Source organism: Poecilia reticulata, chromosome 9 (assembly GCF_904066995.2).
Source record: "Poecilia reticulata chromosome 9, P_reticulata-male-v2, whole genome shotgun sequence".
Classification (NCBI taxonomy): Eukaryota; Metazoa; Chordata; class Actinopteri; order Cyprinodontiformes; family Poeciliidae; genus Poecilia; species Poecilia reticulata.
This window is the reverse complement of record NC_088838.1, coordinates 28,288,788-28,304,336: the sequence shown is the minus strand read 5'-3', so window position 1 is coordinate 28,304,336 and position 15,549 is coordinate 28,288,788. Positions and strand designations below refer to the sequence as shown.

Genomic DNA, 15,549 nt, shown 5'->3' with positions numbered 1-15,549 from the left:
AAGTTTACTAAGATAGTTGCACTAGGAACTGAACCAAAAATACTTAGTAAAACTATTTTCCTGCAAAATAACAGTTTTAACCATCTTTAAGGTGTGTTTAAAGGTAACCATACACCTTTCCTTCCTTAAATTAAGCTTTAAAGGTCATGTTTGCTGAACTAATGCCTGCCTTCAGGTATTCTGCTCAGTGTCATGTTGCATCCCTTTTCTTGTTTGCAGAGGGGCTGGATTCCCCGGCGGCGCCTCCTCTCTAAATACGGTCACAGAACTCACCTGTGTTTAGCTGCTGCAGCAACAGAGTCCCTTTCACCTCCGAGAAGCAGCAAGCCGGTCGAGCAGAGCAAGGAAAGACTCACTGACGCTCTGAAGCACATGTAAGTACTGTTTCTCCTTCAAACAGCAACACAAAAACTGGAAACTTTTCTGAAGAAAGAATCACTCTCCAATAGCTTTTTCTCTTTCTATTTTTAAAAGAGGAGACATGTAAAGCATTAGTTTGCTAAAATAATGGCCTACATCTTTTTTTTTTTTGCCAAAAGTGTTTTTTTTTTTTTGCTGTCTAAATCAACTTTTTGAAGCTTATTTTAGTTATTTATCTTTGTTAAATCACTTTAGGCAAAACATGACTTGGCCCAATATTTTAAGAAGGTGATCATATGAAAAAGTCAGTTATGTTTCAAGCAATGGGCTGGGCTTTACTGGGGTTGCTAGGCGATGGGCTGGACTTCTCTGGGGTTGCTAACGGCGCAGCGCCATTGAAACGTGACTTAACAATCAGGAGGTTTTTGAAAGGACTCATTTTCCAGACATTAATAACAGAAAGTCTGAGTGGTTTGTATTTTTAAGTGCTTGGGCCGTTTGTAGAAGTGGTAGAAATCCAAAGGGAAGCATAAAAAAATGTGCAAAATGTTAATTTGCATAATATGTGCCCTCAATAACTTTTTCTGTGGCCCTTACATGAATATAACTTCCGAGATAACAGTTTTGTCCTTAAATATTATTTACTCCATCAAATCAAAGCTGTTTTTATCTGCATATTGCAAAATTACATTATTGTGAAATGATGTTCATCAAATACAAACAGGTATTAATTAATATTTTAAGTTTGCTAAAGAGTTTTATCAACACATTTTGCCACAACACCCCTGTTTTAAGGGAAAAGCTCACTCTTATCTAAACGTTCTTTAGAAACCACAATGGCCTCCACCCTGTCAGTGCGCAGCCTCGCAGTGCATCAACCCTCCTTCTCCAGCATCACGGTGAGAGACAGCGGGCGCAGCCTGCGCTCCAAGCCCCCCGTCTCCTCTCTGTCCAACGTCAGCATGCTGTCCCTGTCCCGCTCCGTGTCCATGGGAAACGGCCTCAACATGCTGGGCTCCAGCCTGTCCCTAAACGGCCTTGGGGCCAGCGATAAGGAGACCATGCAGGGCCTGAATGACAGGCTGGCCAACTACCTGGACAAGGTACGGTCACTGGAGCGGTCCAATGCCGAGCTGGAGGCAAAGATCAAGCACCTCATGATGGAGAGAACGCCAAAAGGCCACGACATTGAGGGCATGATGGCTCAGGCACATGCCATCGGGCAGGAGGTTAGTGACTCCTCAAAATACTGTCCATGGTTACTGCAAAAACACAAAATATTACCAAGTACTTTTGGTCTAGTTTCTAGTGCGAATATCTTGTAAAACTAATTTACAAGTAACCTTCCTGCAAGACAAGAGATTGTTTTAAAGTTGGAGAATCTTTTAGTCAAAATGTTTTCACATATTTGTTAAAACTGTCACCATGTTGTGACTGTATGAGACAGATAATCTGTGTAAATATTGACCTCCTCCTTGAGCTTCTATTGCCGTAAGAAAAAAATGCTCTGCTCCCGATCAAAAACAACCAATCAGAGCTAAGAGGAGGGTCTTAATGCTGTCAATCAATCACATGTACTAGCTGCTCAACATGCTTAAGTGCACTAAGATATTTGCACTGGAAACTAGACCACCAATACTTTGTAATATTTTGTGTTTTTGCATGCGCCTTTCTCAATCACACGTTTTCCTCTACAGATGAGAAAAAGGACGCTGGAGAACGCCCGCATCATGCTGGAGATTGACAACGCCAAGCTGGCAGCTGATGATTTCAGGGTGAAGTGAGTGTCATGCAGAGGTTATTTTTTCTCTTCTGCCTTCCTGTGAGTGTTCACATAGGAGTGCCAGACAACAAAGCATGAGAATAAATGACCTGTCAGACTGTGAAATAAGAGTTCCCTTCTCACGGAGCTCAGGTACTGAACAACCAAGAAACACCAGTCACCAGTCCAGTCCAGTTGGAGCTGGTAGTGATAGATTATGCAGGTCAGAGAGATCCCATCCATCTCTGAAGAGACTGGAGCTGACAGAGTGTAGAGTCGAAAAGCACACACTTGGTTTTCATGATGTACCGACGGTATGCTGCTTGGTTTCATGCTTATTACATGGCTTCTGTTAGCATGAAAAACGTATCACGATATAAGCATTTCATATCAGTCGATATCACTAATTATCGAATAGCTTTTTGTTTTAAATATATAAAATACCACCAAGCTGATGGCATAACCCTTCCCGTTTTATTCAGTTTTCACTACATGCCGCTGTTGTTTATTTTTAAGCAATTTTGAGACATGGTGGTGAAATATTAAGCCGCTGCTGGGTCAGTTACTCAACAGGCCATTGCAAGGCAACCACAAGTTACTCAAAAGGCTGTTGCTAGGTAACCAAAGAGAGAGCGAGTTAGTTGATACCACCAACTTTGCTTAGCTGTCTGTGAAATGTTGAGTGGCTAAAGTCTTTCCTCTGTGTACATCTCCCAGAATACTATGCGGTTCTGGATTGGAGTTTAGCAAACATTATATTGAATATTCTTTTGATATATTATCTATCCATTCATATATTGTTATTGATTTATTGTCCAGTCCTAGCTTCTGGTCATTTCAGCCCAATTCCTCTAAGTTCCCATGACATTTTATTTTTTTCTGCAAATATTTATTTCCTATCTCTTTCTTTTTTCTGCAGATGGGAAGCAGAGGCCTCCCTGTGCCAGTCCGTGGAGAGGGACTGTCAGGCTCTAAAGAGAGCAAAGTCAGACCATGACCAGATCATCGCCACTCTGAGAGGAGACCTGGACAGCCTGAAGGAGGAGATGTACTACCTCAAGAAGAATCACGACGAGGTGAGAAAGAATCGGTGGTCTGAGCAGAGCAGAGTGATTTTCCCACAGAAAAACAGACAGCAAAGTTGTTCACAAGCAGTGATTTTAAACAATGTTTCACTAGCTGCGTTTCCATTACAAACGTGCAAGTATTTGTATGTATTTTGCAGGTCCAGTGTTTTCATTAAATAAGAAATCAAATGGAAAACATGGCGGCGACAGATGTAAACATCATGACGCTAGCTCTCATCCATCAACCATCAGATGTCAACGGCAAGCAGTGCTTAGGGGAAATTGTAATCTGTGATTTTTACGGAAGAGCTATGGATTTAACACGTTAAAATACACGACTTCTCATAATCTGTGACGCTGTGACAGCTCTGGTGGCTCCAGCTGTACATTGTCCGTAAAAACATAAACAAACCTTCGTCCTCTTACTACTTCCTGTCGTCTTCTTCTTCGTGGCTTTCACCGGTAAAAATATCCGGCGGTTGATCGCGTGACTTTTGTGACGCAAGAAGGTGTTTCAATAGCAGTTTTTGCAAAATACAAGTCGTATCAAAATGTTGCGCAAAAACGGTTGATCGAAATGCGTGGGTGCATGCGTGGGTTTTCTCCGGGAACTCCGGTTTCCTCCCACAGTCCAAAAACATGACTATCAGGTTAATTGGCCTTTCCAAATTGCCCCTAGGTGTGTGTGTGTGTGTGTGTGTGTGTGTGTGTGTGTGTGTGTGTGTGTGTGTGTGTGTGTGTGTGTGTGTGTGTGTGTGTGTGTGTGTGTGCATGGTTGTTTGTCCTGTGTGTCTCTGTGTTGCCCTGCGACAGACTGGCGACCTGTCCAGGGTGTACCCTGCCTCTCGCCCGGTACGCTAGCTGGAGATCGGCACCAGCAACCCTCCCCACCCCACTGAGGGACAAGGGTGTAAGAAAATGGATGGATGGATGGATGGATGATCGAAAAACGTAGCCTTTTCGAAATTGGCATGTTTCCGTTTTATTTTTTTAATTCCAAAAATTTATTTTGGAATTAAAAAATTGATTTTTTTAATTCCAAGTGGCGCTATTTTATTTTATGGCTAATGGAAACTCGGTTACCATTACCATTGAAATTTGACTCTGATATTTTTGGGATAAAAACTAAATGAGACACATTTGACCTCCTGAGCTGGACAAAATGTTTTTGCACCTCTGATCTCAAGCTGGTATGAAACTGGGACATAATAATCACACAGTATGAACACAGACACTCCCTTCATCATCAAACTAGTGTTTAGATAGACAGGCGTGGTGACCAGGATGTCACCTCAGACTTAATTAAGTTTTGTTTTACAGCTTACACAGTGCACCACAAAGATAAAAAAACAATTATCATCCACTTTAAAGTATCCACATTGATGGGAAGAATCCTGCCTAACATTACTTTATTGTTTTTCTTTGGGATCTGAACTGATGTTAATTTTTGATCACTTTGATTCTCTTTTAAAGGAGTCCAACACAGGTTAGGTCTCCGCCTTTTTTTTCCTCTTCTTTTTATTGGCTGACAAAGAAAAGCAGGGACAGAGATTGGGAACAGGTGTATGACCCATCAAAAACACTAATTTAAACAAGGTTTTCTTCTTTTTTTTTTACATGTCTGGCAGAAGTGTTTCTGAGGCCCAACAGATTTACTTTTCCACATGGAGCATTATGGCTTTTGCCATTGTTGCATTAGATGTGTGAATGAAACTTTTTTTTTATTAGAAATTTTGCTTTAGGTTTATGTCAAAAGTAATGGACACAGGTAAAAGAAAGGTGGGGAACCATGGGGAAGAAGGTGAAAGGAGTGGAAAGAAGCATAAAGAGAACACAACTGAACACCAGGAGTCTGTACACCTGCAGAAAGAAAAAACAAAACTGAGAAACCACAGCAACAACACATTCAAATGTACTAAAACCAGATTTCTGTGAATTTTATCCAGCTTATTCTCGAACAAAATACCTTCAAATGGAAAGTAATTGACGAAACATGAATAAAAACAGAGAAAATGTCCTTTAAAAAAATACAAAAACAAGTTTGAATCATTTTGGGCTCAATTTAATACATGAACACTCCAGATCTACAAAAAGAAGACAGATAAATATCTTCCAAACTACATATATCACCCATTTGTTTGTCTTCACAGCCATTCTGTTGCAAATTGCCTAGATAAACACTTTGTCATCATTGTTCAGACACAACTCTAATAGTATTTGAGTTTTTCTTATTTTTCTTCTTCCTTTTCTCATAATTTGATGTTTATATTCTAAAGATGTACAGGAAATCTGATAAACATAACCGATTCTTCAGCTGAGAGAGTGTGCAGCTTCAAGTCTCGGTTATTATCTGTCTTTGTGTGAAATCAAGGCTCCATTGTTTAAATCTTTGCCATGTATTCATAAATACATTCAAAGTCTATATGTGCAGTTGGAAAACAGCGCTGAAGAACTATGCCGCGTTGCAGTTGTTGTCAGAACTGGGAAATTCTGACTTCTCAATCGAATTTCCCACTGGGAAACTGGGAGCAACTCCGATTACCCCAGTTTACAATTATTAGGTTGCGTTTCAATATGGCCGCTCCTCACATCAACAGTAGTAAGATGTAGTGGAAACATAGCCAGATATGTAAAAGTACGTCTTAAATCAATGTTATATGTAGCACCTGCAACTCTAAACTGAACAAATTAAAAGTTCTGTTTTTGGATAGTTTGTCAGAGGTAGCAGGCGATGTTCATTGGCATCGCTAAGTTGAAATTCCAACTTAACTAGAACGCTGTTAGAGGGGCAGTGCTCCCAGTGCCAAGTAGAAACAACTAATCAGCACGAGGAGGAGGGTCTTAGCACTGCCAATCATGCTGGAGTGCACGCCACTCCCACTCAACCCCCACTCACTGCTACGATAAAGCATTTCCCATGAGCACAACCTGTTGTAAATGCTAATTCTAATTAGCATAACTACCAATGATGGCATAAACGCCGGCATATCCTGACATATGAAGTTATTTTATATGTCAGAAACAACTTCCTATAACAGTAAGTTGTTACAAGAAACAACTTCCTGTAACAGGAAGTTGTTTCTCCACCATTAGCACATTTAGCAGCACATTCACGAGGTTGATTGACAGGGTAAGACTTTCCTCCTGGCTCTGATTGGTTGTTTTTGGTGCATTTCTTCAGGCGGCAATAGTAACTCAGGGAGGAGATTCATCTTTTCGCAGATTATCTATCTCATAACATTAACACAACATGATGACAGTTTTAATAAATATGTAAAATCATATTTTTTATAAAAGTTACATACTTCAGCTTTAACATGAGTCTGGCGTCAAACCCAGCTCCGAGTTCCCATTTCCCAGGTAGCTAGAACGCAACATTAATACCAACTCCACATATTGCAGGAGATGAGCACCCTGAAGGCCCGCCTGGCCACGGAGCAGGTGAGCGTGGAGGTGGAGGCAGCTCAGGGGCCCGACCTGGGGGCCATCATGGCTGAGCTGAGGGTCCAGTATGAGGGCATCGCGCGCAAGAACAAGGAGGATGCTGAAGCCTGGTACCTCAAGAAGGTTGGTGAAAATCGAGCTCGTTTCTTCTGCGATTGTTCTGTAAGCAATGACCTGTTTTACTGATGCGTTTCCACAGTTGGAGGCCGTTCAGTGTGAGGTGAAAGAAAGCAACGAGGCGCTCCGCTGCGCCCAGGGAGAGCTCAGCGAGAGAAGGCGCTTCCTGCAAGCTCTGGAGGTGGAGCTGGACAATCTACGCAAACAGGTAATCCAGAGTTTATGAGTGGTGTGACTATGTGTCACCTAGGACTGGACAATAAATCAATAAAAATATACATCACGTTAAACATGTAGTCAATATCAATAGATAATACGGCTGATAGAATATTTAATATTCAATAGAATATTAAAGATTGGTCAATCAACTAACCCACTCACTCTTTAGTTACCTAGCAACAACACATTCTATTTGGTTACGTAGCAACAATCTGTTGAGTACATTTAAGGTTTTGCTACAAAGCCACAAAAAGTAATGGAATGAATACTGTGGATAAAAGTCATGTCACCAGTTTGGCAGTATTTCAGATATTTAAAACAAAAAATTAATTTAAAAAAACGATCGATAGACTGATATGAAACGCTTATATGATGAGAAGTTGTAACGTTTCCTTGTTCGTTGCAGGAACAATGATTTGACTTCACAACAGACTCAGGTTCACCGTATTTATCCTTATAAGACGAAAGTAATCAAGTTGGTGGAATTTAGCACAAATTTACATCAAAAACACAAAGTTAATATATTGATTTTTCAGCCAGTTTCTGCACCAAAGAGTTAAGAATGTGTAAACACTTTTTCACTGAGGCTCTTTAAAGGTAAATATATACAATTTTTTCCAAAAGAATAGAACTGAAATATACACTATTGGAGAATATTTTGTGCAACAATGTCAAAGTTACATGCAATTTAAGCAAATAGTCACACAAATACAGAATATATATATATATATATATATATATATATATATATATATATATATATATATATATATATATATATATATATATATATATATATATATATATATATATATATATATATATATATATAACAGAATAAAGACTAAAAATACTGTACATTAAGGGAAAAATTTCAACATAAATACTGTGTAGTTACACAAAAAAGACTCTAGTCCAGAAGAATGTGGATCTGTGTTTGTTAAAATGTACATGTCTCTTTGACACACCATTTATAATTAATGAACAAATTAATTTTTTTATTGCACAAAATAGATCAGGGTGTATTTGCCAATTTATTATGAAGGAGTGCAATACTTCTTATTGCAAAAACAAAGTACTCATCACAATAATAGTGTTTTTTTTTTAAATAAAATATTTTAAAAAGATTATCTCTCATTAGCCCACCTGCTTCTCCTCATCCTCACCTCGTCTTTGGAGGTGCAGACGTGTCGGGACACTCAGTGGAAAACAGCTGCTTGTTCGTTGTGTATAAAGTGCTATTAATGTATAGATACACAAAGTGTGGAGCGGATTCACTAAACTACTGTGATCAATCAGCATGTCAGGACATTGACATCTGCTGGAGAGGCACATAAAGCTCTTTAATGTTTGCGCAGCATGACGGCAGTAGGTTGACACCATCATGGTGACAGACCCTCACGTGTCGGGCTAAGAAGGGTGACTGAATGGAAGGGTGAAAGGGGCGACCTCATTGTCAATAATTTGGTTTATGATGATTCCAAAGTTTCAACCTTTTATTCTGACCTTTTGTCTCACTTTTCATGTTGCTACATGAGCAGCCCGCTTCATTTGCAGTATATAAAGATTCAGTGGCATTTAAGTGTGCCATATTATTTCAACTGATGGAAAGTAACATGAGCTGATAAACACTTAATTTACAGTAAATAAGTTTGACATCTTATATTTCAGAGGTAGCAGCCATCAGCATGATGTAATTTCTATATTATTTTTATAGTTATTTTTCCATGTGTATTAACTTTTAGTTTGTATTATTTAATGGTATTTATGGTGCTCCTGGGAGACCCCTGGTGGTGTGGGGGGCCTATAGCAGTTACTTAACTCTCATATGCCTTGGGTTGGCTCTGCACATAGCTTATCTCATATAAATAGTAATGAATGTATATTTTTAGCATTGGAAATAAAATCACAAATATATCAATCAAAGAAAATGACACAACTGGTAACTGAAAAATTAATTTGCATCAAAAACAAAAAAACAAATCGAGTTGGTAGTTAATGTCAGTCCAGCAGCTTCTGCCCTTAAATAAAAATGCAACAAACTACTTAGCAATGGTTCCCAGTGAACAGTTGACAATAGTTAACAATCGTAAATTAAACACAACTAAAATGCACACTAGTTATAACAGTTAAAAACTTAAACAAAACATGGCAAAATTACACATAAGACCCTGTATTAATATAGTTATATCTTAAGTATTACTTGTAAAGAATACATAGAGCTGATCCCAACACATACCACGTTACAAACAACAAGAGGAGAGGAGCTGACGGTTAGTGGTTGCTATGGTAACCAGCAATGGCCAAGAGCAGCATAACTTATATAGCTATGAAAATTAGGATAAAATTTTAACTTTTTAACTAAACAAAATTTATTTGAAGAATAAATAAGCAGATTCTGACAAACTTAACATCCATAAAAATGCTGAGACGAAACCCGTTACTGGTTGCTATGGTAACCACCGACCGTCGAGTGACGCGATATAGCTACAAAAATCAGGAGAAAATAACTTTGACGGAAAAAAATAATAATAATTTGAAGAATAAATAAACCATTTTTGATAAACTTCACTCCCTTAATAATATTTTGTGTCACCAGGTCAGCGTGTTGGAGGGAAACCTGGGAGAGACCGGACACAAATACTCCATGGAGATGGACCGCCTGCAGGCTACCCTGACGCAGCTGGAGGACGAGCTGTCCCAGCTGCGTTTGGACATGCAGCGCAACAAAACCGACTACGAGCAGCTTCTGCGCATCAAGCAAAACCTGGAGATGGAGATCGCCACCTACAGGCGGCTGCTGGAAGGAGAGGAAATGTAAATACGGGAGGGGAACTGGGAAAAAAAATCTAATAAAAAGTAATCGCTTAGATTAGGATTTTTCTGTCCCAGATACTGACCAGAGCTCTTCATAACTTTGGGCAAAATTATTAAGAAGGAATGTTTTTAAAACTTTAAAAATTGATTCGTTTTTCTGCATAGAATTACGACAGAAATCATTATGTTTGTGTCGTTTTATGTTTTATAAGAATAAAATAAACATTTTATTTATATAAAAGCTTGATGCTTCTCTTCTGTGAAAGTATAAGAATCAACAAAATAAAACAGCCAATTTTTGATGACATATTAATTAAAAAAAATTATTTTTGAAAGTGTCCATCCATGAACAAAAGTTGTTTAGTAGGATATTTTAATGCGAGTGGGAAAAAACTAAAATAAAAATGTATTCTCTTGGTTTATAAACTTGTCAAATCAGGTCACGTGACAGAAACTGCAGCATCCAATACTGTCTCTTTTTTACTGTAAGCATCATTGTAAAGAGTGGAAACTTTGAGATTGTTGGAGAAAACATGTCCTCACAGAAAAAACAACTGATGTTAGGAACTACATTTAGGATTATTATACAGATTGTTTAAAATGGCCTCATCAAGACATTCCTACTAAAATGTTCTTTAAAACTCTTTACATTCAACTGCATGTCAGTTTGTTTAAAACAACAGACCTTTGATTGCTGGGAGTAATCCTTTAAATTAACCTTTAAAGCAACTTTAAGCTCAAATTTAGCCAAATTTAAAATGCTGTCTTAGTCCTATAAAGTTACTATAAATGATTGCATTTTAATTTAACTAAGAAATAATGAAAGTTTACAGTAGCAACAATCCTTTACTAATGCTTTACACCATAAAACATCATACAGTAACCAATTATTAAACAAGCAATAATTAGATTTTGTGAAAAGTCACATTAAGCAAATATATGTCAAATATATTAATCCATGATCTAGTTATAAATCAAAGGTGGGTTTTTAGCCTTGATTTAAAGGAACTCTGTTTCAGCATTTTTGCAGTTTTCTAGAAGATTGTTATAGATTTGTGGTGCATAGAAATTGAATGCAGCTTCTCCACAATAAAATAGAATAAGTAAATTAATAGAATATAATAGATTAGAATGGTTCTTTATTTGTGAAAATATTCTGCTTTTGCACAGTGGTTGTGAAAAAACCTCCAAGATTAAACTAATTACTTTTTTTATTTATCAAGCACAGATCTGAAGATAAATGAAAAAGGAGCTTCTCATAGATTAATATTAATATCCTAAATCGTAGAGACAAAAAAATGTTTACTTGTCCAGTATATTTCAGCAACAAGGCATTTCAAAGTGTTTTACATCATAAAACATAAAAATAAAGTCATAAAACATCATTGAGAAACCAGTGACAAACATGACTTAAAGTGGACTTTGTGGTATTTTTGAAGTTTGTGTTTGTTTCATTAATGCTATAACTTTTTATTACAGGGTAAAAGAAATGCCTCCGCCTCTTAAAAGTAAGTTTAGACTATTATATTTCGCAAACTTTTTTTTTTTTTGATCTAATCTGTATCTTTTTCACATTATCTTCGGAAATTCCAGCAAGATAAGAAAAGCATTTGATCCTTTATGGATTTTTTTTCTGTTAACTTGATCCACACAAAAGAAAAGAAAAGAAAAGAAATCTCTCCCTGTTGGAGTCGCGTTGACCCAGATCATCCAGTCATTAGATTTCAGTCCAGCTTCACCTCAATAAAAACTCACCAGGCTGTATTTTCTCACTGTGTCGGCACCGGTCCAGCTGGTATCAGATATTTGTTCATCTGTTGCAGAAGACCCCGAGGTTCGGACCAGGAAGATCGTAAAAGTCGTCACGCAGACGATGATCAACGGAAAAGTGGTCGACGAGTCCAGTGAGGTGGAGCAGATTGAGGACAGCAAGAAATGAGCCAAAATAAAAAACTCTGCTGGGTTTTATAAGCCAAATAACTCGACGTACTTCTCTGAAAACTCTGGAAATGAGGATTAAATTTTAGGTGGAAAGTTTTCACTCATAGATTATTTCATTTAAATTCTTATCTTTACATTAATCTGCTGGTTTCTAATGTTTTGTTCAACTTTTACAACATTAATTAATCAATTATTGGTTGTACAAAGTCTTTGAACAAGTATTTTCTATGCAATTCAAGTTTTTAAACAGAATCGGTTTTGAACTTTATATTCTTTTTTTCCCTAGAAATTTCTGTAAAAACATCAGAAAGATTCTACTGCCATTTATTTGTTTATAAATTAAATAAATAGATGTTACCCCACTTAGAGTGTAAATCTGAATGATTATTTTAGATCTTGTTGCAAAAGTATAATGGAGTATCATGGTCATACTAAAAAGAATAACACCAAAAAAATTACAAGATAAAACAACAGTCATAATATTGCCAAAATAAATTTGTATGAGAATAAAGTAAAAAAAAAAAAAATAACAAGTCATAATATAACAAAAATAAACGAGTGCAAAAACAAAGTCATATTACAAGAAGTTGTAGTATTACCAATATAAATTCATAATATTATGAGAATAAAGTCGGAATAATGTGAGATCTGCTGTTTTTCATAGAAAAAAAAGGTTAAATATTAAACATATAGCCAGAATTTGGCAGGTTGCGAAACCTATGATTGAGACAGATCTACAGACATTTAAGAGTGAAGTAGAGAAAAATTCACCATAAATTAAAACTTGTGCATTTATTTCTTGCTTTTAAAAATGATTGAAGTTGCATACTGTATAATTATTATATCCTGGGGAAAAAAATGGCTGAAATAACATGACATTCATGCAAATGATGAGTGGATGCAGATTTTTATCTGTAATGTCACAGACATTTAATTATTCATTACTTAATAACAGTTACAAATGAATCAACCTGGAAGGATTTGAGCTCAAACTGAAACTCTGCCTGATACCCAGAGAACAAAAGAAGAACCAGAGAAACACGATTTGGCTCCAGCAGCAGGGCACAAACAGCAGCAGTTTCACGTTACGACCCGGTGGGAGAGTTTGTGTCAACATTTTCACAACAAATATTTCAGCGAGAGACGGATTGGAACAAAATCCTCCATAGCTGAAAGTGGAATGTGTTTTAAAAGAGGTTAAACGGAAAGATGGCGACTAAAGACGACTTTAAAAATTATTCAGAAGTTTTTGTTCTCCACCTGAAACCCGATCATGTCCTAGGAGACAGAACGCTCCGAGAGCAATCATGGTGTCTTTTGGGGATTTTTTTTGTGTGTTTTTACGTCTAATATGTGAAACTTCCTGTTTGGTAAAAGTTTCTCGGAGATGTTGCTGTTTTGTTTCCAAATCAGGGATGTCAAACTCATTTTCAATTTGGACCACATCAAGATCAAGAATGTCTTTAAAGGATAGAATATATTAATAAAACTTCCCAAAAACAAACTGTTAAAATATGAACAACAGTTAATGAGAAGAACTTCTTGAAATTAAATAATATTAAACATATTTTTACCTTGATCTACTTTGGCAGAATACAGGTAAAACTGCTCTTTTGATTGATAAAATAATATTTAAGCACATACAGTTATATAAAATGTTTAATTTCTAGAGTCTAGAGCAGAGCTGGGCCTGTTTATCTGTAGAAAGTGTGACTAGACTTACTGTGTAGCACAAATGCCTCTTTTTTCTGCAGTTCTTTGTCATGTTTTCGGCAAAACAGTGTTTTTATGGAAACAAAAACTTGACAACAATTAAAAAATGCATGGAAAACATGTTAAAGAATGTAGCAAAGAACAATCTGAGCTTATATACTGGGAGAGATGTGGAAATGACAAGGCAACCAGATAATTGGAGAAACGAGGAACAGCTGCATCAGAGAGCAAACAGGAAAACAATTACAGTGGAGCTGAATGAAAGAGAAGGGAGGAATGCTAAGAGATCAAAACACAAATGCTAAATCAGAACATAAGATTAAACGATTAAACTTAATGCTAAGGAATGGACATATGCAGAAACACCTCAATGGCTATAATTAGAAACTAAGAATATGGCAAAACGAAAATAAATAAACCTCAAAGAAATGATCAAAACACCCTCTTAAACGGCTAACTTCACAGATTTCTTCCTTTTTGTTTTAAACCATGTCACAATAAATATTATATTTTTTAATAATATTTTACTTTGTCTCGTTTTAAAGAGTTTATAAGAAAATTGATGTTTGTCCATATATACTCACTTATACTTGCAGGATTTCCAGCTGTCATTGGGTGACAGGACCTTCTTGCTGCAACCGGTATGGTTAACCACTGCGCCACCGTGTGGCCTTCGCCATATTTACATCCCATTGATTTCAAAGTAAAACTTCCGAGACAGTTTGTTCAACATAAATAAATAAGGCACAAATTATATATATAATGCTGTTTGCATTTTTGTAAACAATTGTAGTATTGATTGTAATTAACAGCATTATTGCTGAGATGTTCCAAAAGTACGCATTTTTAGCCGGAGTGTCAATAAACGTGAAGAGTTCATCAAATATTCCAGCTGAAGGTAATTATAAGGAGTTTAAGCAAAGTTAGCAGGTCATCATCTGGTCCTTTAATCTTTGATGAATCATCATTAGACTATGAAAACGAAACTGTTGGTACAACTTTTTAGCCGCAAATCTTAGAAACACCGCCCTCTTGTGGTTGGAAAACGTAATACACATCTACTTTATAAATATATGTAAAAAATATGGTTTCAACTTTCAAATTTCAACCTTTGCTTTGGTTTTTGTCAATTCTTTTTCCTATGTAATAAATTAGTAATTAGCATGAAAAATACTTTACATTTAATAAGATACAATATTATCTTGAAGTTCTCATTCAATTTGATGTAATTGAAAAAATCTTGAAAAAACAACAACTATAAAAATATGCAACCATTTTTAATCTTTTCATTCTCATTTATTCCTTGGATGAAAAGTAAATCATGTCTGTTATCAAAAAACTCATATTTTTGTGCAAAAGACAATATTGTTAAATCTTTACGTGCTGAAGTCAGGACACTTCTCTCATAATTCAGTTGCATGTTTTAGATAAACTTTGCGAGTTTTTTTGTTTAATTCCAATTTGGTGTTTCAGAAAGTGACTTAATTAACAAAAAGAGCCCAACAGTAACATATACGTATTTCTGCAAAACGTTTCAGTAATTCCCAGGAATCTTGGTTTTCAGGTTTACTGTATCTCCAGCCTGGTTTAGGAGAGTGATTTAGATTTTACCACAGCTCCTTATAAACCAAACAGAAGTGCTGTAGCGTTTCAAATCCAATGCTGTCCTTTCAGAAACACGCATCCTGGGAAACTGCAGCGGACTCCAGTGTTTATTTTCACATAGTGCACAGCTGGCTGTGAGCCTGGATGAAAGCTTTTTTCTTCGCTTTTTGTCAACTTTTATTTTCAGTGCTACTGTAAGAGTAATTGTTTAGCCATGAAACAGGTCATTTATGTTTATTTCTCCAAATTTTCTAAAGTACACCATACACTGGTGCATATTTCAGGAGCAAATACATTCATTTGGGTTTGTCGTGGCTTTGCTTGGAAACATGATACTGAATTTGGTTGCACAGAGCCTTAGGATAAAGTTAAATACTATGTCTGGGTAATATCTACTTAAAAACACACACAAAGCCAAAAAGTAGATTTAGCTTATGTAAACTTGTGCTAAAATGTTGATTTATACACTGTTTTGCAAGTTTGGGTGACAAATTTCATCACATC

General features: G+C 36.6%; 1 protein-coding gene across 1 annotated transcript; it reads left to right on the top strand.

Annotated features, from left to right (window-relative positions):
- Window positions 1-249: 249 nt before the first annotated feature.
- Window positions 250-12,089, top strand: krt1-c5 (keratin, type 1, gene c5). Its single transcript, XM_008417991.2, has 9 exons — window positions 250-374; window positions 1,189-1,589; window positions 2,058-2,140; window positions 3,042-3,198; window positions 6,592-6,756; window positions 6,833-6,958; window positions 9,569-9,786; window positions 11,266-11,294; window positions 11,610-12,089. The coding sequence occupies exons 2-9, from the start codon at window positions 1,197-1,199 to the stop codon at window positions 11,723-11,725; spliced, it is 1,287 nt and encodes a 428-aa protein (XP_008416213.2). The 5' UTR covers window positions 250-374; window positions 1,189-1,196; the 3' UTR covers window positions 11,726-12,089.
- The last annotated feature ends 3,460 nt before the right edge of the window (window positions 12,090-15,549 follow it).

Bases quoted from the DNA above. Each gene is read 5' to 3' on its own strand.
- krt1-c5 (XM_008417991.2), top strand. From the start codon at position 1,197: ATGGCCTCCACCCTGTCAGTGCGCAGCCTCGCAGTGCATCAACCCTCC. The intron at 2,141-3,041 runs GTGAGTGTCATG...TTTTTTCTGCAG, and splicing joins GCTGATGATTTCAGGGTGAA to ATGGGAAGCAGAGGCCTCCC. The intron at 3,199-6,591 runs GTGAGAAAGAAT...CACATATTGCAG, and splicing joins TCAAGAAGAATCACGACGAG to GAGATGAGCACCCTGAAGGC.